Source organism: Chrysemys picta, chromosome 3 (genome assembly GCF_011386835.1).
Source record: "Chrysemys picta bellii isolate R12L10 chromosome 3, ASM1138683v2, whole genome shotgun sequence".
In the NCBI taxonomy this organism is placed as follows: Eukaryota; Metazoa; Chordata; order Testudines; family Emydidae; genus Chrysemys; species Chrysemys picta.
In genome coordinates this window covers 183,498,425-183,524,158 of record NC_088793.1, presented here as the reverse complement: position 1 = coordinate 183,524,158, position 25,734 = coordinate 183,498,425, and the positions used below count along the sequence as shown (strand labels likewise).

Genomic DNA, 25,734 nt, shown 5'->3' with positions numbered 1-25,734 from the left:
CCATACGTGTCCTTTTCCTTCCCTACTTATTTCTTCTCTTTCCTACTCTCCTTTTTCCTTCTGTCTAATAAGAGTTTGACTTAGCCATCCAAAAATGTCTATTTTTGCAACACTTCTGTAACCCTGTGACTAGAAAGGCAGCTAAAAGCAATGTCCAATGCTAGTATACATTTGCCAGGTCTTGGAGTGTCTGACAAGACAGTATGCTGTGCCTGTGTTTTTCCAGCAGTGAGGCTGCAAGTTAGAGTCCACACCCGGGTTAAAAGATGCATTCTCTATCTTTGCAGTTCTTTTCTGCCCCCTTATTATGTGTGTTCATCTTGTTTTGTCTTAAAGGAAGCAGAATCGAACTATAACAACAGCAACAACAAGAACTCCAGCCCATCTCAACTAACTTCTTCTCTTTTCCTCAAAAGGATGGTTATCCTCATATTTAATGCCATCTAAGAGATTTTTCCTTCTAAACTCTCTCCAGCTAAAGGGAAAGGGCACAAGAGACATTGTTAAAATTAAAGCTTTATTAATACCCTACCTTTCAAATGCTTTAACTCGTTTTCCTTTTTCTGTATCTTTAGTAAAAGGTTAAAGGGATTCTTAATGGTGTGTTTGCCATGGTACTAACCAGGCTGAAGTCTCTATACTCCGAACTTCTAACCTTATTTAACATTATTTAATGTTGGACAGTGTCAGGGTCATAACAGCTTTGACCCCATATATTCCATCCAAATTAATACAAAGTCTCCTTGCTTGTCTCTGCCCCTGATGAAAGGAGAGCCCCCTCTCACTCCAAGTGAGGATGGGGTCCAGGCCATGGGTGGCCACACATCATGGTGTGCCTAGGGTCCCATACTGACTTAATCTGACCCTGGATCAGAACCATGATAGCTACAAGCTACAAACTTGTTTACACACAGTTGTTGCTAACAGGAATTATTTTTCAAAACAGTATGTTAACTATGTCAGAAAACCATTCCAGAGACAACCTGCAGAAATCAGGGAAGCCACTAAAACTCTGCTAGCAACAACCTTGCTTAAGCATAGTTATAGTTGGCATGGATCTTGTCCCAGTGTGGACAAAGGCCCAAGAGTAATTAAGCAATACATATACCCATCCTTCTGTGTATAAAAGAAGAGGCAGAAGAAGAGGAAAGAGGCTTAATTTCAAGGGTGATACAGTAACTAATTTACCTAATCATGCTTCCCAGTTTCCACAACTTGGGGAACTAAGTTGAAAGATCCTTTAGGTTTACTACCACTAATATTCAGAGAACAATTAGATAGTGATATAAAAGACAAGGTTATGGAAAATGGCCACTGACTACTAATTATGTGGCTGGCTCTGATTCAAGATTTTGACTATCCTTTCATAATTTGTATGATATGTCCTTTTAAGATATGTAATGTTATTGTGAAAGAGGCAATGTGGTTTAGTGGTCTGTACTGGGAACAAAAAATCCTTAAATTCTAATTGTAATTATTGTTATTAGAAACTGGAGACATTTATAACCTCTCTCTCTCTCTTACTACAGATTACCAAGTAACTGACTTACTAAATCTTATGCATGGGGCCCTTTGTTTTCAGTTTTTATTTTGTTTAATTTTTCCCAGGAATTTATCAGTTTATTACTACAACAACAAAAACAGGTGAAAATCAGTGCAAAAAACTATTAATAATTTTCTGGGTAAATATTGGGGTTTATTCTGGTGGATGAGGAAGGTATTCAGTAGATTAATGCTTTGAATTCCTTTCATCAATGTGGTTTGCTGCAGAACTAAAACAGAACTCAAAACACAATGCCACCTCTGAGTTTAAGAAAACAATATATCTCTAATCCCCAAATAAAACTTTTCATTTGAATAAACAGTTTACTGTTGTAAACTTAGAACTATTAGCCTATAAATATTTACATTTAATAATTAGGCCACCCCATTTGCAGCACATACACTCAACTTCATCCTTTTCTCCTGTTTTTGTTTCTGTTTTTAAACTTTTGAATACTTCCTTGTGTTCTGAAACATAATTTTGAAACAGATTTTCATTTTATTCCCATTTTAGTATGTCAAATCTTTAAACCATGATCTGCTAACAGTTTACCATGAGGCAAACTGAGGCAGCCGCTTCAGGTGCCAGACTGTGGGGGGTGCCACTAGGACCGAGAGTGTAGAAAATTGTATCTGCTGCTGGTGCATATGTATTCTCTCTGCTCTAGATGCACAGAGATGGTGGAGTGCTGAGCTGGAGGAAGGAAGGCACAAGAGACATAATAGGCAGGCAGGAGAAAAGGTGAGAGGGAATAACAGAAAGCAGCAGGAGCCGCAGGGAGAGAGAGGAGGAGGAGCCTCTTATGTACCTCTCTAGCACCCCCAGCAGCCTGGGCTGATTAACACCAGCTTCTCAGGGACCTTCCTATTTCCTGCTGCTTCCCTGAACCCACTTGAGGAGAACAGGCAGTCAACTGAAGTAGTAGGAGCCAGTTAGGCCCTTAAGACACTGATATCTTCCCTCACTCAGGCCCTGCTACCAGCCTGCTTATTTGTCCCCTTCAACTGAGTGTTGAGAGCCACTATAGCTGGCACAGAACAGCAGTTATGAGTGAAAGAAGAAAACACCCCTCTGGGGCAGCATTCAGGAAAAAAAAGAAAGCAAAGGAAGCTTTTCTATCTAATTAGGAAGGATCTCTCCTGAGATATATAGACACAAATGTTCACGTGAGCCTTCCGGCCCCAGTGAGGATGTGAATGGTGAGGAGATGCCTGATCTTCCAGTCAGTCAGAGTGCAGGTGACTTGGCAGCTACTGCAGCATCCATATCTCCTTCTCAAATGGATGTAACCATGCACATTCCAGAAGAAAAGTGTAGATCAGAGAAGAGTGTGGTGGAGGCACACGAAACAGCTGCTGATGAGTTTAGTTCCTTAAGTCTAGATGATCCAGGGACTTCCTTGTACTACATGGGCCACAGCAAGTGAAAAACTTCATGTTCACCAAAGACAATGAAAATAGAAGTTTCCATCCAACACATTACTGGTGTGAAATCCCCAATGGTGACAAAGTGGAGAGGCCATGGCTTATGTACTCAAAAACCCAGAATGCTGCATACTATTTTTGTTGCAAATTCTTCCAGTTTAATGTTCCAGCCACGTTGGGTTCTACAGGAACAAAGGACTGGAAAAATATGGCTAGAAATCTGGTATGTCATGAGAAAGCAACAAGTCACCAGAGAGCATTCCATAGGTGGAAAGAGCTTGAGATAAGACTAAGGTTAAAGGCCACCATAGATGATCAGCATCAAGAGAAGATTGCATCAGAGTCTCTTTACTAGCAAAATGTTCTGAAAAGGCTCATTGCCATTGTGAGAATGCTTGCTACCCAAAACCTAGCACTGTGTGGCACTTCAGATCAGCTGTATGTGCCAAACAATCGAAACTTCCTTAAAATTGTGGAGCTGATGGCTGAGTTTGATGCTGTACTCCAGGAGCATCTAAGAAGAGTCACCACCCAAGAAATGTACACACACCACTACATTGGAAAAACAATTCAAAATGAGATCATACAGTTACTGGCAACAAAAGTCAAACAGAAGATTGTGGCAGATCTGAAGTCAGCAAGATATTACTTTGTTATTCTGGACGGCACACCTGACATCAGCCATACGGAACAAATTACTTTAATGGTGCGTTTTGTAACAACAACAGAACCTAGTGAAAATGTCCCTGCAATGGTGACTCTCAGAGAGCATTTTCTAGAATTTATTGACATTGATGATACTACAGGAGCTGGTATGACAAATGTGCTTCTTAAAAAGCTGGAAGATACGGGAATTCAGATAGCTGACATGAGAGGTCAGGGCTACGATAACGGTGCCAACATGAGAGGAAAGAACAGAGGAGTGCAAACACAGATCCGAGAGTTAAACCCTCAAGTTTTTTTTGTCCCATGCAGTTCTCATTCATTGAACTTGGTGGTTAGTGATGCAGCATCAGCTTCTAGTGAGGCTGCTGAATTTTTAATGTAATTCAAAGCATCTATTTATTTTTCTCTGCATCAACTCATTGATGGCAAATTTGAAGCAACATCTGGGAACATCCTCTCTGACACTGAAACCACTGAGTGCCACACGATGGGAAAGTCGAGTGGAGGCGATAAAGCCTATCAAACACCAAATTGGGAAGATAGATGATGCCATAGTTGCCATTATGGGGGATAATGCTATGACAGGAACTGTTCGTGGGAGAACAGTGGCAGAGGGAAATGGAATCACCAGAAACATACATAACTTCAAATTTCTGTGTAGCTTACTGTTGTGGCATGACATGCTGTTTGAAATAAATGTTGTAAGCAAGAGACTCCAAGGTGTTGACCTTGATATATCTGGAGCAATGGAACAACTGGACAAAGCAAAGTCATACCTACAGTCTTACCGGTCAGATGAGGGATTTCAAAACATTCTGAAGAGTGCACAGAAGTTGGCAGAGGAACTTCACATCCACTTTTGCTTCCCATATTAATTCTTCCCTGTTTGTAAGCAGCAGTTCAAGAAGAGCTCTGCCCCTAGTTGGTTACTCCAGCACTTACACCAGGAAATTGTCCCCTACACTTTCCAAAAACTTCCTGGATTGTCTGTGCACCGCTGTATTGCTCTCCCAGCAGATATCAGGGTGATTGAAGTCTCCCATGAGAACCAGGGCCTGTGATCTCGTAACTTCTGTTAGTTGCCAGAAGAAAGCCTCATCCACCTCATCCCCCTGGTGTGGTGGTCTATAGCAGACTCCCACCATGACATCACCTTGTTCATTTTAAGAACACTTTCACAGCCGATTTGACAAAACGCAAACAAGGTACCAATGTAAGATTTCTAAAGACAGCTACGGCTCTCGACCCAAGGTCTAAGAATCTGAAGTGCCTTCCAAAATCTGAGAGGGATGAGGTGTGGCACATGCTTTCAGAAGTCTTAAAAGAGCAACACTCCAATGTGGAAACTACAGAACCCGAACCACCAAAAAAGAAAATCAACCTTGTCCTGGTGGCATCTGACTCAGGTAATGAAAATGAACCTGTGTTGGTCTGCATTGCTTTGGATTCTTATCGAGCAGAACATCACTTGGACGTCATCAGCATGGACGCTTGCCCCCTGTGATGGTGGTTGAAGCATGAAGGGACATATGAATCTTTACGGCATCTGGCACGTAGATACCTTGTGATTCTGGCTACAACAGTGCCATGAGAACATCTGTTCTGACTGTCAGGTAACATTGTAAACAAGAACTGGGCCGTATTATCTCCTGCAAATGTAAACAAACTTGTTTATTTGAGCGATTGGCTTAACAAGAAGTAGGACTGAGTGGACTTGCAGGCTCTAAAATTTTACATTGTTTTATTTTTGAATGCAGTTTTTGTACATAATTCTACATTTGTAAGGTCAACTTTCATGATAAAGAGATTGCACTACAGTACTTGTATTAGGTGAATTGAAAAATACTATTTCTGTTGTTTTTTTACAGTGCAAATACTTGTAATCAAAAATAAATATAAAGTGAGCACGGTACACTTTGTATTCTGTGTTGTAATTGAAATCAATATACACCTCTACCTCGACATAACGCTGTCCTCGGGAGCCAAAAAATCTTACCGCATTATAGGTGAAACCGCGTTATATTGAACTTGCTTTGATCCGCCAGAGTGCGCAGCCCTGCCCCCCTGGAGCACTGCTTTACCGTGTTATATCCGAATTCGTGTTATATTGGGTCACGTTATATCGGGGTAGAGGTGTATTTGACAATGTAGAAAACATCCACAAATATTTAAATAAATGGTATTCTATTATTGTTCTTTCTGAGTCTTTTCTTTTGAATGGAAACAGTTTGGGGGTTACCATTAAAACTGTAACAGGGAATTATTTCTATTTTTCAATGAGCTGTACCAACTGGTACCACTTGCCTACCCCAAAGTAAGTTGCATTTCAGTGGTGCTCTATGTGCATTGGTTGCTATTAAAGTCACCATAAACTACAGGTCAGTTTTTCCTAAAAGCATCATAGGAAATAACTATAGTAGCTTGGTTATTATTGTGTGATGAACATTCGCCAGCAGGTACCATTATAGAAAATAATAACTGTATGTAAAGTTTGTTAAGTACTTTAGAATCTTTGGGCATAAGAGACACCATGTAAACGTAACATATTATTACAATATGCAATTTTTAAAATATTGTACTTGATCCAATGAAACAAAGATGGTTTGACTCAAGGTGGTTGATGGCCATGACTTTGTCTTCATTTTTTTTCTCTAAAATAATATATAATATCTCCAGGAACAAGTGACATTGGTTCAGGCATCACATTTATTTTTCACAACCCTATCAACCCAGCAAAAATGTGTAGCCATTCTCTAACATGTCATCTATCTTCTGAAATAATCACCGTAAGAAATAAACCAAACCTCCATCTACTCACTCAACCCATTAAATCCCATCAGCGGTGGCATGTCAATATTTTGTAATCTGTCTTAACCTCCTAGCCTGTCAGCACAGTGGAACACATATACCAGAGTACTTACAGAGTTGTTCTGACAAATCCCACATTATTATTAAGTTGCAGTTTCTCTCACATAAATAACATGGTTTGTTACCAGAGGTTAGCAGGTTGGCTTTCTAGTTAATATCCAGAGGCACAGACTACTATAATAAAACTAGAGTAAATGTGCTGTGATTTGTGGTTTCCTGTCTCACAGCTGATTTATTTTTTCCCCAGCTAGAATACAAATGTAGTCTTGTAGATGTATAACATTATATTATTTTGGTATTCAACAGATCAGCCAAGGCAAACACAGTTATGATTCATACTGTGTTTTAAGAACTGCAGAAACAACAAAACCAATGTGATTTATAAAAATCTCTCATAACTTCAAAGCTGTTAGGAAACTCTTAAATACTGTAGAAGTTCTTGGAAATGTAGTTTAGATCTAGAAATCCAAAAATTCTGACTATGTTGCTGCCAAAGTTTGAGAAGATTGTATTTTGTTGTGGAACATAAACTATAAGATGAGAGACAATGGAGTTACTCTAGAGATGAATTTGATCAATTAGAACCCAAAAGGTTAAGTATCTGTGTTTACAGACTAACTATGCAATTTCAGACACTGCACCAATTTAAAAAATAATCAAATTATCAACTGCATTTAAAAAAGTATACAGAAAAAAAATCTAAACTGATTAAATTTATATTTTAACTATTTCCCATGGTAAACTTCTTTTTGGTATGGAAAGATTGCAGAAATTTACTATTCTGGACATCCTCAGACTAAAGTAGGAGAGACAGTGTGACCTAAGAGTACAACACTAAACTGGGACTCTGGCCACTTGGGTTCTATTCCTGGTTCTACCACTGGCCTACTAAGTGACAATTCAATTAAAAGTAGAATGCCAGCAATGTCCCTCTGCCATGTACATTGGCCAAACCAGATAGTCTCTACTCAAAAGAATAAATGGACACAAATCTGATATCAGGAATTATAACATTCAAAAACTAGTAGGAGAACACCTCAATCTCCCTGGTCATTCAATAACAGACTTAAAAGTGGCAATTCTTCAACATAAAAAACTTCAAAAACAGACTCCAACGTGAAACTGCAGAACTGGAATTAATTTGCAAACTGGACACCATCAAATTAGGCCTGATTAAAGACTGGGAGTGGATGAGTCATTACAAAACCTAATTTCCCCATACTAATTTCCCCCTACTGTTACTCACACCTTCTTTTATCAGAGGGGTAGCCGTGTTAGTCTGAATCTGTAAAAAGCAACAGAGGGTCCTGTGGCACCTTTGAGACTAACAGAAGTATTGGGATCATAAGCTTTCGTGGGTAAGAACCTCACTTCTTCAGATGCAAGTAATGGAAATCTCCAGAGGCAAGCGAACAGGGGCTGCTAACAGGGAGTTTTGCAAGGGAGTTTGGAAGGGGAGCAGGAAGGGGGCGAGGGTCCCTTGCCAGTTCCATCTGTTTTTCTCTTGATTCCCCTTAATACCTATAAAGCAACTACATTCATAACTTTTTGCTTAAACAACCCTTTCAGCTGACAGGGGGCTGCAGACGGGAGTTTGACAGAGGGAGGCTTACGATGGTTAGGAAGACCCGCAACACCTGTGCCAGCACTGCTACTGTCTCCTCCACCTGTGCCTGTAGCCAGACAGAGCGCCTGAGCATGGATGCCTCTACCCAGATCCTGGTGTGGTTTTGCAAAGACTGTAACTTGCAATTTCCACTTACTGATATCCAGGCTGCGGGGACCATCCAATGTGAGAGGTGCCTGCTGGTGGAATCTCTCAGGCAGCAGGTGGGAGAGCTACAGGAGGAGGTGGCTAGGTTGAGGAGCATCCGAATCCACGAGCAATTCCTCGACAGTATCCATGTGGAGACAGCTGAGGTAGCTGTCCCAGTACACAGGACTGCTGATACACCACTGGTGGAGGAGGAGATGGCTCAGGGTGGACACTGGCAGCTGGTTACTTCTGGCAGCAGGCAGTGCTCCACTCTTGCTCCGAACCCTCCTGCCGTGGTTATAGGTAACCGTTATGCTCTCCTTGATACAGGAAAGAAGGAATCACTCCCTACAGTAAAGGAGGAGAAGCCTCGTACCCCTAAGGCTGGAAAGTCTGCTGCCACCACTGCGAATAGGAAACGTAGGGTAGTGGTGGTCGGAAACTCTCTGCTGAGGGGGACGGAGGCGCCCATCTGTCGCCCTGACATTTCATTTCGGGAGGTATGCTGCCTGCCGGGGGCCCGTATCCGAGATGTTACGGAGGCATTGTCGAGGATTATCCAGCCCTCTGACTACTACCCCATGCTACTCATCCATGTGGGCACAAATGATACTGCGCGGTGTGACACTGAGCGGATCAAGAGTGACTACAGGGCTCTGGGAGTACGGGTGAAGGAGTTTGGAGCGCAGGTGGTATTCTCTTCAATTCTTCCTGTCAAAGGTAGGGGCCCGGGCAGAGACAGATGCATCATGGAGGTGAATGCCTGGCTGCGAAGATGGTGTCGCCAGGAGGGCTTTGGCTTCCTAGACCACGGGATGCTATTCGAGGAAGGACTGCTAGGCAGAGATGGCGTTCACCTTTTGAGGAGAGGAAAGACCCTATTCGGACACAGACTGGCTAACCTAGTGAGGAGGGCTTTAAACTAGGTTCGACGGGGACAGGTGAGCAAAGCCCACAGGTAAGTGGGGAACATGGAGACCGGGGAGATGGGTCGGAAACGAGAGGGAGTGTGGGCTATATTGGCAGAGAGAAAGGAGAGTCAGGACAAAACTGGGAGAAAAGATCAAACCAGTATCTTAGATGCCTATATACAAATGCGAGAAGTATGGGGAACAAGCAGGAAGAACTGGAAGTGCTAATAAATAAATACAACTATGACATTGTTGGCATCACTGAAACTTGGTGGGATAATACACATGATTGGAATGTTGGTGTGGATGGGTACGGCTTGCTCAGGAAGGATAGACAGGGGAAAAAGGGAGGAGGTGTTGCCTTATATATTAAAAATGTACACACTTGGACTGAGGTAGAGATGGACATAGGAGACGGAAGTGTTGAGAGTCTCTGGGTTAGGCTAAAAGGGGCAAAAAACAAGGGAGATGTCATGCTAGGAGTCTACTACAGGCCACCTAACCAGGTGGAAGAGGTGGATGAGGCTTTTTTCAAGCAACTAACAAAATCATCCAAAGCCCAAGATTTGGTGGTGATGGGGGACTTCAACTATCCGGATATATGTTGGGAAAATAACACAGCGGGGCACAGACTATCCAACAAATTCTTGGACTGCATTGGAGACAACTTTTTATTTCAGAAGGTTGAAAAAGCTACTAGGGGGGAAGCTGTTCTAGACTTGATTTTAACAAATAGGGAGGAACTCGTTGAGAATGTGAAGTAGAAGGCAGCCTGGGTGAAAGTGATCATGAAATCATAGAGTTTGCAATTCTAAGGAAGGGTAGAAGGGAGAACAGCAAAATAGAGACAATGGATTTCAGGAAGGCAGATTTTGGGAAGCTCAGAGAGCTGATAGGTAAGGTCCCATGGGAATCAAGACTGAGGGGAAAAACAACTGAGGAGAGTTGGCAGTTTTTCAAAGGGACACTATTAAGGGCCCAAAAGCAAGCTATTCCGCTGGTTAGGAAAGATAGAAAATGTGGCAAAAGACCACCTTGGCTTAACCACGAGATCTTGCACGATCTAAAAAATAAAAAGGAGTCATATAAAAAATGGAAACTAGGACAGATTACAAAGGATGAATATAGGCAAACAACACAGGAATGCAGGGGCAAGATTAGAAAGGCAAAGGCACAAAAGGAGCTCAAACTAGCTACGGGAATAAAAGGAAACAAGAAGACTTTTTATCAATACATTAGAAGCAAGAGGAAGACCAAAGACAGGGTAGGCCCACTGCTTAGTGAAGAGGGAGAAACAGTAACAGGAAACTTGGACATGGCAGAGATGCTTAATGACTTCTTTGTTTCGGTCTTCACCGAGAAGTCTGAAGGAATGCCTAACATAGTGAATACTAATGGGAAGGGGGTAGGTTTAGCAGATAAAATAAAAAAAGAACAAGTTAAAAATCACTTAGAAAAGTTAGATGCCTGCAAGTCACCCGGGCCTGATGAAATGCATCCTAGAATACTCAAGGAGCTAATAGAGGAGGTATCTGAGCCTCTAGCTATTATCTTTGGAAAGTCATGGGAGACGGGAGAGATTCCAGAAGACTGGAAAAGGGCAAATATAGTGCCCATCTATAAAAAGGGAAATAAAAACAACCCAGGAAACTACAGACCAGTTAGTTTAACTTCTGTGCCAGGGAAGATAATGGAGCAAGTAATTAAGGAAATCATCTGCAAACACTTGGAAGGTGGTAAGGTGATAGGGAACAGCCACCATGGATTTGTGAAGAACAAATCATGTCAAACCAATCTAATAGCTTTCTTTGATAGGATAACGAGCCTTGTGGATAAGGGTGAAGCGGTGGATGTGGTATACCTAGACTTTAGTAAGGCATTTGATACGGTCTCGCATGATATTCTTATCGATAAACTAGGCAAATACAATTTAGATGGGGCTACTATAAGGTGGGTGCATAACTGGCTGGATAACCGTACTCAGAGAGTTGTTATTAATGGTTCCCAATCCTGCTGGAAAGGTGTAACGAGTGGGGTACCGCAGGGGTCTGTTTTGGGACCGGCTCTGTTCAATATCTTCATCAACGACTTAGATATTGGCATAGAAAGTACGCTTATTAAGTTTGCGGATGATACCAAACTGGGAGGGATTGCAACTACTTTGGAGGACAGGGTCATAATTCAAAATGACCTGGACAAATTGGAGAAATGGTCTGAGTTAAACAGGATGAAGTTTAACAAAGACAAATGCAAAGTGCTCCACTTAGGAAGGAAAAATCAATTTCACACATACAGAATGGGAAAAGACTGTCTAGGTAGGAGTACGGCAGAAAAGGATCTAGGGGTTATAGTGGACCACAAGCTAAATATGAGTCAACAGTGTGATGCTGTTGCAAAAAAAGCAAACATGATTCTGGGATGTATTAACAGGTGTGTTGTGAGCAAGACACGAGAAGTCATTCTTCCGCTCTACTCTGCTCTGGTTAGGCCTCAGCTGGAGTATTGTGTCCAGTTCTGGGCGCCGCACTTTAAAAAAGATGTGGAAAAATTGGAAAGGGTCCAAAGAAGAGCAACAAGAATGATTAAAGGTCTTGAGAACATGACCTATGAAGGAAGGCTGAAAGAACTGGGTTTGTTTAGTTTGGAAAAGAGAAGACTGAGAGGGGACATGATAGCAGTTTTCAGGTATCTAAAAGGGTGTCATAAGGAGGAGGGAGAGAACTTGTTCACCTTAGCCTCTAAGGATAGAACCAGAAACAATGGGTTTAAACTGCAGCAAGGGAGGTCTAGGTTGGACATTAGGAAAAAGTTCCTAACTGTCAGGGTGGTTAAACACTGGAACAAATTGCCTAGGGAGGTTGCGGAATCTCCGTCTCTGGAGATATTTAAGAGTAGGTTAGATAAATGTCTATCAGGGATGGTCTAGACAGTATTTGGTCCTGCCATGCGGGCAGGGGACTGGACTCGATGACCTCTCGAGGTCCCTTCCAGTCCTATAATCTATGAATCTATGAATCTATGAATAAATCAGTATGGAGATAACGAGGTTAGTTCAATCAGGGAGGGTGAGGTGCTCTGCTAGCAGTTGAGGTGTGAACACCAAGGGAGGAGAAACTGCTTCAATGAATTTAATTTATTTTAACATGTGACCTTTTCACTATGGAAAAACATTCATGCCCATGACTTTGGTAAACACTGCAAAGTGGGATGGTAACTCTCACTCTCTATGAATGTTTTTATAGGGTTCATCAACTCTCATAAAAACAGTACATCCCTGAAAGCTTTCGCTACAAATGGAGCAAATAGGAACCTATGGAAGCAGAAAAACCACACATTCCAAGGCCTTCATACTGATTTTGCAGTATTTTCCAAAGTATAAAGTTTCATTTTAAAAAAATGTTACAAATCCCTTTAGTTACAATGAACTTTCATATTGCAAATTTATGCACTGTTGTCATGAGTCTGGACATAGAAAAAGTAAAACAATTGCACTAATTGAAATACTGGAGAACTATTCCCCATTCATCTCAATAAGATGTTGGCTCTGACACCTAACTGTGACAATTAAAATGTTAGCATTTATTACACACTTCACTGCTTATCATACCAGTAAACATCCAGTTAAAAAGTGGTTATATTGGATGCTGTGTCTGAATTCTCTTTAATGAGAATCACAAAACGTACCAAAGGAATAAAGGCATCAAGTATTACAAATGCAAAAAGAAAAATATTCTATCAGAATATATGTGAGGAGGGATTCTCAGCAGAAGACTTGTCTTTTCCTAAACCCCACATCACAGCAACTTTCCTTGGCCATGAGCAGATACATGGAACTCCTATTTGGACCCCACTGATGCTGCTATTTACTTGGCAACAGAGCACTCATTTTGAGCAATGCAAAATACTCCTGCCACCTCCAGGAGTGGAACATGCTGACTCAGCAGAATTCTCAGCCCTAACGGCTCAGGAATTGAACTGTAGTTTCAACTCCCAGCATATTACGCTAACCACAGGGCTAGTCCTCAAACAGCTTTTTGATTTAAATAACTGATTTGCATACTACTATCCTTTAAAATTAGAATAAAACTGGCATGCAGTGTCAAAATGCCAATGCTGAACGCCTACATAGCCTTCCCCTGTTTTATCATCAAAATTTAGTACTTATGTAATGTGCTGGAAACAATCCTTCGAAATGTTCCATAAATGACCAGCCATACAGTTTATACAATAGTAATCATCAGGACACTATTTCCTTAGCAGATAGAAATGCAACAAAATCAAAGCTTTGAATGAGTGTATTAAAATAAAACTCATATATATATTGCTAAATGTGGACCTTGATGTATTATACTTTCTAGCTTCTAAGGAATAAAATAAATTACCAGCCACATAAAAGGGAGGTACCAGGCATTTAATGAAGTACCATGGGTGCATTTTAAAAGTTCATTCTGGTTTTAGAGGTAGTAGAATTTCAAGAAATAAAATTTAAATAAAGAATGCTGCATGGATTGGTAATACCTATAAAACCAAAATTAACTTCGTAAGTGCACCCAATGAAAGGAGGGAGGTAAATGAGCCAACTAACATATGTATGTGATAGTGAAAGACATCATGTTGTATAAGGTAGATGGATTTCTGTAAGCTATGACTCCAGTATGGTTATCCGATAATTGTAGTATTTGCATATTCAGTGGCAAAACCCAGATGGACACCCACACATTCAATTGCTGGATATATGTTTTCTGCAGCACTGTTGCACCATGATTCATCAGGTACTATTCTGAATTCCAGATTATTCTGCTTGAGTAGGAGAAGTTTCAGCTATACTAAATTTAGGTGGTAAAAAAAGTGGTAGGTGGCCAACAGTTAGCTGGTTTCAGTAGTCCATGCAGCTTTTTTGTACTGGAGTCCAGATTTCTCTGGTGGAATAGTAGAAGCAAAACTTGTTCTCTGTTTTGTTGATACAATTTCTGTGTTTGTGAACAAAATTTGGCAGGATCCAGCTGAACACAGAAACTGAATCCAAGTTTTTGCAATGCTAGGGCACATCTTAAGGTACAGCAGGGGTGGCTAAACACATTCTCTATTTAGACAGTAGAATTTGAGAGACTGGGATGAAAACTTGGCTTAATCCAGGGTTCAGGTATTGAATCTGGATTTTTGTGGTTCTGTTGCAACAGAATGCACTGGCACACAATTTTTTTTCCTGGGGCATGAGCAGCTAAACTTGTTCTTTGTTTAAGTGGAATTGGCAGTGTGGGAACCAAAAATTGGCTGGATTCAGGTGCCAGATTGAGGCATTTGTGATATTGGGATATCTGGAGTCCAGATTTTTATTGCTGTAAGAATAGCATATACACCATATTCTCTATTTAGACATTATAATTAAGGGACTGTGGACCAAAAATTAGCAGGGGTTTTGCAGTAAAGTGTTGCACTACAGTTTTTTTTTATTGTTGTGGTGGTGGTGGTGTTTTTCATGTATTTGTTTGTGGTGCAGTCGGAGAGGCTAAACTCGTTTTCTATTCTGAGTTACAATTTGGGGGCTTCCGTACAAAAAAGATCAGCAGGATCCAGACAGATCCAAATTTCACCCAAACCTTTGATGAGAACCTGTGCTTCTCCCTAAAATTACAGAAACATGCTCAGAGATGAGTAGAGGAGGAGGTATTTACTAGTCCTCCTCTCCCCACCCCCCATTAACCCCACCACACCAACTGTCTGCCCCCCCTTACCTGATAATATCATCGTTGTGTCCCAAGAAGAATTTCTGGGTGTGCTCTCTGGTGTTATAAATCACCCCGACTCCAGCCACGAAGTAAACCACCTCCTTGCCTGCCGTGTAGTACAGGTTGTTGCGGCACTGGTGACCCCTGTACCCGTAAACCCATTCCAGACGGAGCTGGCATCTAGGAGCTGTCCGATCCGCCATGATAACCAATCCCCACTCCCTCAAGCACACACAAAACCTAGTGCCACCCTCTCTTCCCCCCCTTAAAATTTTTCTCTCTTTTAAACGTTATCAATTCCTGCCTAGCTGCTGAATCTTCAGGTGCACTTTCCAATGCTGATTTTAATCAGAAAACACATTCACGGACCAGCTCTGCTGCTGCTGCCGTTGCTGCCGCGGCTGCTTCTGTTGTGCTGCCACCATAATGTTCTGTTGCCCGAGACAAGCAGCTGCTGCCTCCCCGCTGCTTTGCAGCCCAGACAACTTCTGGGGGGAGGAAGGGGAATAATGCACATACACGTAAATTAATACCACACAGGTCTTTTCTTTCCAAAGGCAAAGTAACTTGTGTATGTCACCACCACCTGCAGAAGAGTCCTGGCTGTGTCTCCGCTAATGCACTTTCATATCTTCCTGCAAAAAGGCTTTCTGGATTTTTCCCTTTTAAAATGTATGTCAGTAGATTTAAACTGAAAAGGAAAAAGAGAAAAAAAGTATATTTAAAATGTGAAATAAACATGTACTTAAAATGCAAAGTGCAAAGGGTTTTCCAGCAATAAATCTGAATTTAATCTGTCAGTTCTAAACGCGTTATACGGAAGTCTTCTAAGCTTTTCCACCATGATCCATTTGCAATTGTCAATCTGCATACAGGATAATGTTAAAGAGCAACAGAATGAATATAATACACCCAAAACCTCTTCCCCGCTCCGTCCCCAAAAATAGCTCTCTCGGAGTCTAAAACAACAATTTAATTCAAACACTGTCCATTTTGCAGCCATCAAAACATTTCTATTTACCATCACAAGAGAGCATTTTAAAAAAAATGTTTACTCCCATGTATTGGAATAACATTTTTTTTCCAGCGCCAACACACACTTTCATGATTTCCTTTTCCTTACCCTAAAGCCGTAATTAATTTTTTAGTTCTTAACTGTTCTGCGTGGTTTCTCCACATCTTTTGTAACATTCACCTCAAACCACACTCGTTCACCAAAAAACAGTCACAAACGTCAGAGAGAGATTTCTGAATCAGAGAAGAAGAAAAGCAAAGACTCATGCAGATAACACTGTTCAGTACTAGATGGAAGGGAGGGTAGGAATAAGCTAACCATCAAAAGGCTAAACCATGCATCTATTTCCACAGAATATGCCTCTAACCATATTCATTATCCTCCATTTAACCTTATATTAACAAACTAAACCAGACTGTATTGATATCGGGTAATATAAACTGTACCTCACAACCACAGCAGTACTCCCCAGTGGTACCTCCCCCCGACACATAAGCAATATTCCCCACGTAGTATATAACCTACTATCGATGAATCTACACTGAAAGCAAAACGACCCTTAGGGCAAAATCTGGCATAACACACAAAGCTATACTCCACACAAGAAATATAATCCGGCATCACACTCAAAACAATAGTCCATGGTGGTGATATAACCCGGCGCTGTCCCCCAGAGCAACACTCCACAGAGGGGACTGGACTGGGGAGCTTTAAACCTCATGTCACACGCTGAGCAATATTCTCCGTAGCAGGAGTAAAACGGGGCACCATCCTGCACAGGAGGTAATCTGATACGAATACCCCCCCCCCCCAGACAGAGAAATTTTCCCACAGGAATGAAAGGATACGAACACCCACGGCCAGAGCAATGATCTCCTTGGAGGGCGGGGGGGGGGGGGGGTATAACGCAGGGCACCATGCCCCAGAGGGGCAAGCGGATACTAACCCCACAGCCAGAGCAACGATCCCCTCTGTCTGTGTATGGGGGCACCGTGCCCCAAACAGGGGAGCGAGTGGATACTAACCCCACAGCCCAAGCAATACTCCTCTGTGTGTGGGGAGGAGGTATAACACAGGGCATCGTGCCCCACTAGGAGGTGGTAACGGAGGATGTGACCTGACACCAAAGCCCACAGCCAAAGCAGCGTGCCCCAGGGGTCGCTATCTGTCACCTGGCAGCAGCGCTCTTCCCTGCAGCCTGGTCCGTGTGCTCCGGAGCCCTGAGGCGAGTGGCAGCGGAGGCGAGTGCAGCTCGCCCAGGCAGCGCTGGGAGGAGAATGGCACTCCCTTGGCTGCTGGCAGGCGTCCTCCCATCCTTCCCCCTCCCGGGGCTCAGTCTCCAGCGCACACGGCCAGGCATGTTTCCTAGGCAGCCCTGGCGCCTCATTCAACGTGGGCGGGAAGGTTAGTGAGTTGTCGTAACCGGCTTTGGAGAATCGGGGAGGTTCTGTTGGAAACCCCGACGCCCACAGCCCAGTCTGCTGCTCGCGGAACCGGCTTGGCGGCTTCCCAAAGTGGATCATGGGGATTGGAGTTTCACTAACGCCTTTGAGTCGCCTCGCCCGGCAGGAAAGAGTCCGTGAGGCGCCTACGAGTCCCAAGATGCAACGCGGCTGGGACCGGGACCCGCCCCCCGCGGTTGCTGTGGCGCTGGCTATGCGGCTTGGTGGTTTTGGGTTGTGGCTGCATCTGACAGAAACTGCGGATGAGGGGAAACAAATGGGCTGGGGAGCAACGGCCAAGGTGGGGGAGTGTCCTGTCACGCCTGACACTCTGTCTGCGCCATTGCTCATGCACAGTTTCCCCAGCCTCTCCTTTCCCTCCCGTCCTGTCAAGCTTCCCGCCTTCTATTACCTCAGCCTTTGGGTGCGCCACTCCCCTCCCCACATCCCCTCACTCCTACCTTTCTCCCCCTTCCCCCACAGTGGGAACAGTCTCTGCTTACACCAGGGCTGGATTTCACCGTCCCCTCTGGCTATTTGTAACTAAATTTTCCTTGGCTGCCTTCCACCCCTGCCCCACTGTTTAAAGACCTGCCTATTGAGCTATTTCCAATGGAAATATTACTAGGTTTGCCAGCCTCAAGCCTTCAAACACAGCGACCCTGAAAGCCTGAGATTGGCTGACAAATCATGAGGTTTTAAAAAATAAAAACTTGGGGTGCTTTTATTTGTCTTCTGGGGTTTGGCCCTATAGTGTCCATGTTTCTAGCTTTTCTCTGCAACAATAAGGGCTAGACACATCCATTTTTTAAATTAAAGCTGAGAATCTCACAAAATGTAAAGGACTCCAGGAGCAGGGGCTATACATAAAACACCAGATATGAGACTCTGCCGATCCACTGTGCTATACTATGCTGCATCCCTAGAGAGAAGGAGGTAATAGCACAAAAGTACTTACATGCAGTGAGAGTGCCCTAGATCCCTAAAGTGTTCATCCAAGATTTTGAATTTGATTTTTGGTATTGTAAAGGTTGTTACTATTTGACCCCTTGGTGGTGCTTTTGGGAATTGTGCTTCAGCAGAATTTTGAAAGTCAACACAGGGTCCAGATAATAGGCCAGATTTAATTCAATGATCATGAGGAAATATAATTTATGCTTCACTACACCCATTGGCAAAGCTACACCAGAGAGGGATTCACTGTCAAGGAAAAGCAGCTTTAAATTCTGACTAGTGTGTTATATGAATCCATCTGGTAAATAATCCTCAGAAGATGTATGCTGAGCAAGAGTTGGTTTGGTTTGTATTACTGCTTTATGTTCCAGAATGACTTTTTACCACCAGAGGCCTGCAAGCTAGGTTACACCAACTAACAACATGGTGCCAAGTGCCAGAGGGGTAGGCATGTTAGTCTTGTATCCACAAAAACAACGAGGAGTCTGGTGGCACTAACAGATTTATTTGGGCATAAGCTTTCATGGGTAAAAAAACCCACTTCTTCAGATGCATGGAGTGAAAATTACAGATACAGGCATAAATATACTGGCACGTGAAGAGAAGGGAGTTACCTTACAAGTGGAGAACCAGTGTTGACAAGGCCAATTCAGTCAGGGTGCATGTGGTCCACTCCCAATAATTGATGAGGAGGTGTCAATACCAAGAGAGGGAAAATTGCTTTTGTATTGAGCCAGCCATTCCCGGTCCCTATTCAAGCCCAAATTAATGGTGTTAAGTTTGCAAATGAATTGTAGCTCTGCAGTTTCTCTTTGAAGTCTGTTTTTGAAGTTTTTTTGTTGAAGGATGGCTACTTTTCAATCTGTTATTGAATGTCCAGGGAGATTGAAGTGTTCTCCTACTGGCTTTTGTATGTTACCATTCCTGATGTCTGATTTGTGTCTATTTATTCTTTTACATAGAGACTGTCCAGTTTGGCCAATGTACATGGAAGAGGGGCATTGCTGGCACATGATGGCATATATCACATTAGTAGATGTGCAAGTGAATGAGCCCCTGATGGTGTGGCTGATGTGATTGGGTCCTCTGATGGTGTCACTAGAGTAGATATAGGGACAGAGTAGGCAAAGGGTTTGTTACAGGGATTGGTTCCTGGGTTAGTGTTTCTGTGGTGTGGTGTCTAATTGCTGGTGAGTATTTGCTTCAGGTTGGAAGGCTGTCTGTAAGCGAGGACTGGCCTGCCTCCCAAGGTCTGTGAGAGTGAGGGATTGTTTTCCAGGATAGGTTGTAGATCGTTGATGATCTGCTGGCTCACTACAAAAGCAATTTTCCCTCTCTTTTGTTTTTTATCCACGAAAGTTTATGCCCTAATAAATCTGTTAGTCTTTAAGGTGCCACTGGACTCCTCGTTGTTCAACTAACAACAGAGACCACTTGTGACGGGTTTGGTCACAGCGACCCCCTTGGGACTGTCACCTGACATGCTGGAATTACCTCTGAGCCCATTTTCCCTGCCAGCTTGGGACTCCAGAACCCTGCCTTGTTGAGCCAGACACGCTAGCCTGTTGCAACACAGACCCAGGTCTGGTCCATGCCTCAAGGCTGTAGACTTTAACCAAAAACTGCTCAGCAGATTACCTATCTCCAGCACCCAGACATCCAGTTCCCAATGGGATCCAAACCCCAAATAAATCCATTTTACTCTGTATAAAGCTTATACAGGGTAAACTCATAAATTGTCCACCCTCTATAACACTGATAGAGAGATATGCACAGCTGTTTGCTCCCCCAGGTATGAATCACTTACTCTGGATTAATTAATAAAAGTGATTTTATTAAGTATAAAAAGTAGTATTTAAGTGGTTTCAAGTAATGACCAAGCAAAGTAAAACAAAAACATGCAGGTCTAAGCCTAATACATTAAGAAACTGTTTACAGGTAAAATCTCACCCTCAGAGATGTTCCAATAAACTTCTTTCGCAGACTAGACTCCTTCCTAGTCTGGGCCCAATCTTTTCCTGGTACAGTCCTTGTTAGTTCTAGCTCAGGTGGTAACTAGGGGATTTCTCATGACTGGCAGCCCCCTTTGTTCTGTCCCACCCCCTTTATAGCTTTGGCCCAAGGCGGGAATCTTTTGTCTCTCTGGGCCCCCACCCCTACTTCTAAATGGAAAAGTACCAGATTTAAGATGGATTTCAGCATCATGTGACATGTAAGACCCCCAGCCTCCATTCTTCCTGGGCTGGCTTACGTGAACACAGGAAGGTTTACAAGTAAACAGAGCCATTTACAATCAATTGTCCTAGTCAGTGGGAGCCATCAAGATTCTAAACTACCATCAATGGCCCACACTTTGCATAATTACAGTAGGACCCCAGAGTTATACTTTATATTTCTAGTTTCAGATACAAGAGTGATACATACATACACATAGGAGATGTATATTCAGTAGGTTATAATCTTTGTTATGATACCTTACAAGAGACCTTTTGCATAAAGCATATTCCAGTTACATCATATTTATACTCATAAGCATATTTCCATAAAACATATGGAGTGCAACGTCACACCACTATTACATGATTTAGCTCAGTTTGGGACATTTTTATTAAGAGGGGAGGGGGAAACCACCTTTCAGAGACATGGGAGCCATATTTTCTTTAATATGAGAAATAGAAAATATAAAAGCCTCAAGGGACCAAAAACTTATACAAGCTTTGGTTTATTAATAAAATATCTGCAATTTTCTCATTCTTCACTGGTTTGCAGTGTATTGCGGACGGTTCCTTCAATCTTTTTTCACGACTCAATTGTGTAGTAATCTTTTTTGAGTACTTCCATGTGAAGTCTGCAAAATAAAAGTTAAATGTTTCATAAAAACTCACTCAACGCAAAGTCAAATCTAGTCTCTTCCTCCGCGTTTGTACTGCAGTTCTGGAACAAGGTATGTAGGATGTTTATGACTGGCATACCATTATGGTGTTCTGCATACCTGCTTGTCACAGAGCCCAACCCTGCTGGGGTTTTCTTGACAGCTGTAGAAGGGGACTGCAACTCTGTATATTTACGGGCTAACCACCTCTGTGTTGTGGGCACACGGTACCTAATACTGCAAGAGTGGTTGCAAAGTGGCTCTGCTGGGACTCCAACATTGAGGGTAGGTATGCAAATGGGGAAATCTTGGTTGGCTTCTTGGGATTTGTTCAGCGGTGGGGAGCATTTCCCCACCCAAGTTTCTTTACTTAATACTAATAAAGCTTCCTTCCAACTTTTCCCAGATCCGTACCATCCTCCCTATTTTAATAAATAATTTTTAAAATGCATAAAAGACCAAGCTTAACTGATTCTTTCTTCACAGCCATCATTTGCACTGAATTCAGTTGTCTTTTTCAGCAGTTACATGCCAAGTCTATATGTCAGAATTTGCTTCCTGCTTTGTCCAAAATTATATAGATAGATATTGAAGTTGTTGCTTATTGTTATTACCATATATTGTTATTATAGTATATGGGCCTTTTTTCTAAATGAATAGAAGTAGAAATAAGAAACATTTCTGCTTGCAGAATAAAATCTATGGAAATGCAAAAAAAAAAAGAAGAAGAAGAAGAAGAAGAAGAAAGAAGTTAAAGCCAAATGTAACTTTGTAACTATGTGGATAAGGTGTTGGATACATATTAAAAGCCCCGATTGGCCAGGAAGCCAGTTACTGGAGAAACTGCCTTTCTCCTTATACCCCTCCCTGCATTTAAGGTCTGTTGGGACGCTTATGCTGCTGGTTGCTAAGACTGAACTTTCTAGAAATGGCATGTTTGGAATACACTCCCTTCTGGTAGTATGCCAGAGAGTTGATTTGGCAGTCTTCAGGCCATGATGTAAGGTACACTTACATGAGTGTCTCCCATCCTGACACTATGAGAGCAATATGACTGCACAGATTTAAACTACACCTTTTGGAGTCAAGTTTATGTTTAATTTTGTATGCTCTTAGGGCCAGATTTGTAACATTATTTAAGTTCCTAAAGATACAGTTAGGCATCTAGTGGGATTTTTCAAAAGCTTGAAAATCCCACCTGATACCTATCTACATTTTTAGACATCTGTAAATACCCCCATAACTTTTTCCCAGTGGTTACAACATTACAACATTCAACCAGGATCTGGATGGCTCTGGTTCAAGTCCTTCCCCCCCTTCTCTGATGTGGAGCAGGGAGTTGTACTTGGTCTCCCACCTCCCAGGTGAGTGCTCTGAGCATACCTACTAGATTGGGCCCCAAAGGCAAGATAAGTGGGGGAATGTCTCTAAGCTGTGATCCCACTGGAGCTTGAATCAGGTGCCAAGCATCTGGGTGGTGTTAGGATTTAGGCAGCTGTATCCACACCCAGCTGCTGAGGTGTAGGTGCCCAGTGGACTTCAGTGGTAGAAATGTAGGCAATTAGGGACTTTAGGTGCCTACAGCATTATGCATCAGGTAAGCAGGAATTTTGTGGATGTCAGTAGTGCCTAAATCAGGGCTTCCCAAACTGGGGGTAGGGACCCTTCAGGGGGTCGTGAGGTTATTACATGGGGGATCACGAGCTGTCAACCTCCAACCCAACCCCACTTTGCCTCCAGCATTTATAATGGTGCTAAATATATTAAAAAGTGTTTTTAATTTATAAGGGGGTTTCACCCAGAGGCTTGCTATGTGAAAGGGGTCAGCAGTAAAAAAGTTTGAGAACCACTGGCCTAAATGTTGAACATGGGCACCTAAAGTGGCAGTTACAAACCTAAGTCCCCTTTGTGGATCCCACCTGTAGAAGCTAAGTAGTATGTGCTTAAAACATTTAAATATATATTTAACTTTACTTTACAGAAGTGTACTTTTTAAAGATTTGAGATACTTCACACTCTTTTAAATTTTGATATTATAAAACTTCTGTGTTGAAGTGTATTGCACTGATTATGAATAGGTAACTTATATTGGTAATTTTAAGAAAGAGCAGTTTAAACAATTATTGTGAGGCATGAATCCCTGTTCAATAAAGCTGGTACTGAATCCCAAAGGACCAAGAATCCCAAAGACATAACTATGAGAAACCAAGCATAGGATTAATAAAATGATATACTCTCATTGAATTTCAAAGAGTTTAGCTAAATTGTAATTAGGAAGCTCTACTTACTCTATTTGCATGTTGGATGATGATTAGTTTTAGAAAACTGAATCTTATGTAACTATAATATTTCTTCCCCACTGAATACTGTGTGAATATTTTTCAGTTATTTAATCTATATATTATATTTAACTTTACATAAATGTCATAGAGCTATTTTTATGTCTTGTATAAATGTGAATGAGTAAATTTAATCAGACTTTTTTCTGAAACAAAAACACTGGGAAGTAGCAACATCAATATATGCACCATAACCCTAATTCTTCATTCTCTAATGTAGATAACATTGTCATTTAGTAAAACGTGGCACTAGTTCAACTGCACAGAGATCTAAAGGAATACTGATTTCGTCTGTTTCACAGATACTCTCCAAAATGCATTATCAGTAAAAGTCAAGATATGACTCAGTACTTCACCTTATCTTATATAACTGTGCTGTTGTAGTACACATAGCTGCTCTATGTGTGAGTGGATAATTGTAAACATCAGTCTTCTCATGCTTTCACTTATAACACCAAATAAAATTATATTAAAATACTGCCAGGATTTATTTCTCCCCTCTCTCTGGTCTCCATTCACTGCTGCTGGAGAGGGGTTGTCCATTGGTGGTGCAATAGGCTTGGACCACATGTGATAAGGGCATTGACATCATAGAAAAGGAGCTTGGTTTGATAGGCTGCTGCCTGAGCATACAACCCTTTACATCTGTGAGCCACTTTTGTGGGCAGCTGCATTAGTTGCTGTGGCAGCAAGGATAGCTTTCAAGGAGCCACCAGCTGCTTTACTGACATCTATGGATGCATATCTGCAGTGGAAGTTGAGATGGAACTAGGTTCCTGCAGTTTTCTTCATCTCATTGTAGATTGGAGATTGTCTTCTCCTCTGCCCTGAGGACCCAGAATGGGAAAAACTGCTGATGTATATAGAAATTGGGTTGTATCCCTTTAAATAGTCCCTCTAAGGGCCATCACTATCAGTTGTGTTTCAGAAGCCATTAGAGGGCTCACAAATTATACACACTGCTGCTCTGGCTAGATTCCGGTGGCTTCTGAAATATAGAAGATAGTGAGAGCCTGCTCATAAACTATTTGAAAGTATAAAGGGATTCTACCCAATTCCTATTCACTCCATACTTCCCCGCCTTTTGTGTAACATGATATTTTTTTAAAATTACAAGTGCATTCCCAAAGTTAAATATACAACAGTCACGATAGAAGAGTAAGTGTTACTCCATGGTCTTCATTAGTAAAATGGACTGGAGCTAAAGCTCTTCTACAATAGTTTTATTTTGATCACACTGCATATGATGGCTTCACTAATTCTAAAATGCTTTTCCTGGCCAGTTTCCTGTATGACAATTCCATTTAGAAAGTGATGACTATATTGGCTCATTGTCCCAAGAGTTATTATTTTACATTACAGTAATTCCATTTACTGGATTAATCATCCAAAAGATGAAAATCTTTTTGAATATACATTTTCCCTATTTTCTTTTTCGAGTTTTTGTATAATCAAACTTTGGTCTCATGTCTGGCTTGTTGTTTGTCCTTTAATTAGCCTTTGAGCTACAATCCTTTGAGGCACTGTGCACACTCAGCTTGCACTGAAGTTAATGAATGAAGGGTACTCAACACCTCTCTGGAAGGATTCAGAACTTTGCAGGACTGGGGCAAAATTGATCTAACTTTTAATTTAGTTCTGCTTATATTTTGTAAATCTACCTATCTCCCTCTTGCATAGGTTATTTAAAGGTAGTTGTGACAGGGTGTACCTGCCCTGCACTGGACAAAAAGGGGTTAATCTCATATTGTGAGCTAAGAAAGCCACATCCCTTCGCCACTGCTAGGCATGCTCCAATGGGAGCTTCGGACTAAAAGGAAGCAGCCCAGCTCAGTCTGGCCTAACCACTGAGGAAGGAGGATGCAGATTGCAGGCTCCCTCCTGGGAGCTGCTGGAGCCCCAGACCCTGGAGACCAAGCATGCCAAGACCCAGGCAGATACCCAGCTGCCCATGGAAGCCCAAGAGGAGACAGCACTGTTGGGATCTTTGCCAGCTGACAACCCTGGAGGTCCAGAAGACCTGTGGATGGTAGCACTGGAAAACAGGGTAGGAGGTAGCCCAGGGGGACTTTACATTGATCCAGTTGTGGAATCGGGACAAAGGCAGTGTGTTTCAGGAGGATCCCTGCTGACCTAGTGGTGAATCCATTTGCCGCTGACAGAGCCCTAGGTTGTGATCCAGTGGAGTAGGGTGGGCCTGGGTCCCTCCAGCCCA

General features: G+C 42.2%; 1 protein-coding gene across 2 annotated transcripts in view; it reads right to left on the bottom strand.

The window, feature by feature from the left end:
• Window positions 1-17,336, bottom strand: part of EML6 (EMAP like 6) — a 403,044-nt gene extending 385,708 nt beyond the window's left edge. For both annotated transcript variants that reach the window (XM_005308049.5, XM_065590765.1), the window contains exons 1-2: window positions 17,085-17,336; window positions 14,904-15,588 (exon numbers count right to left, since the gene is read on the bottom strand). In XM_005308049.5, the coding sequence (XP_005308106.2) occupies window positions 14,904-15,100 (197 nt within the window). In that variant the 5' untranslated portion in view covers window positions 15,101-15,588; window positions 17,085-17,336. The remainder of the gene's footprint in view (window positions 1-14,903; window positions 15,589-17,084) is intronic.
• Window positions 17,337-25,734: the final 8,398 nt, after the last annotated feature.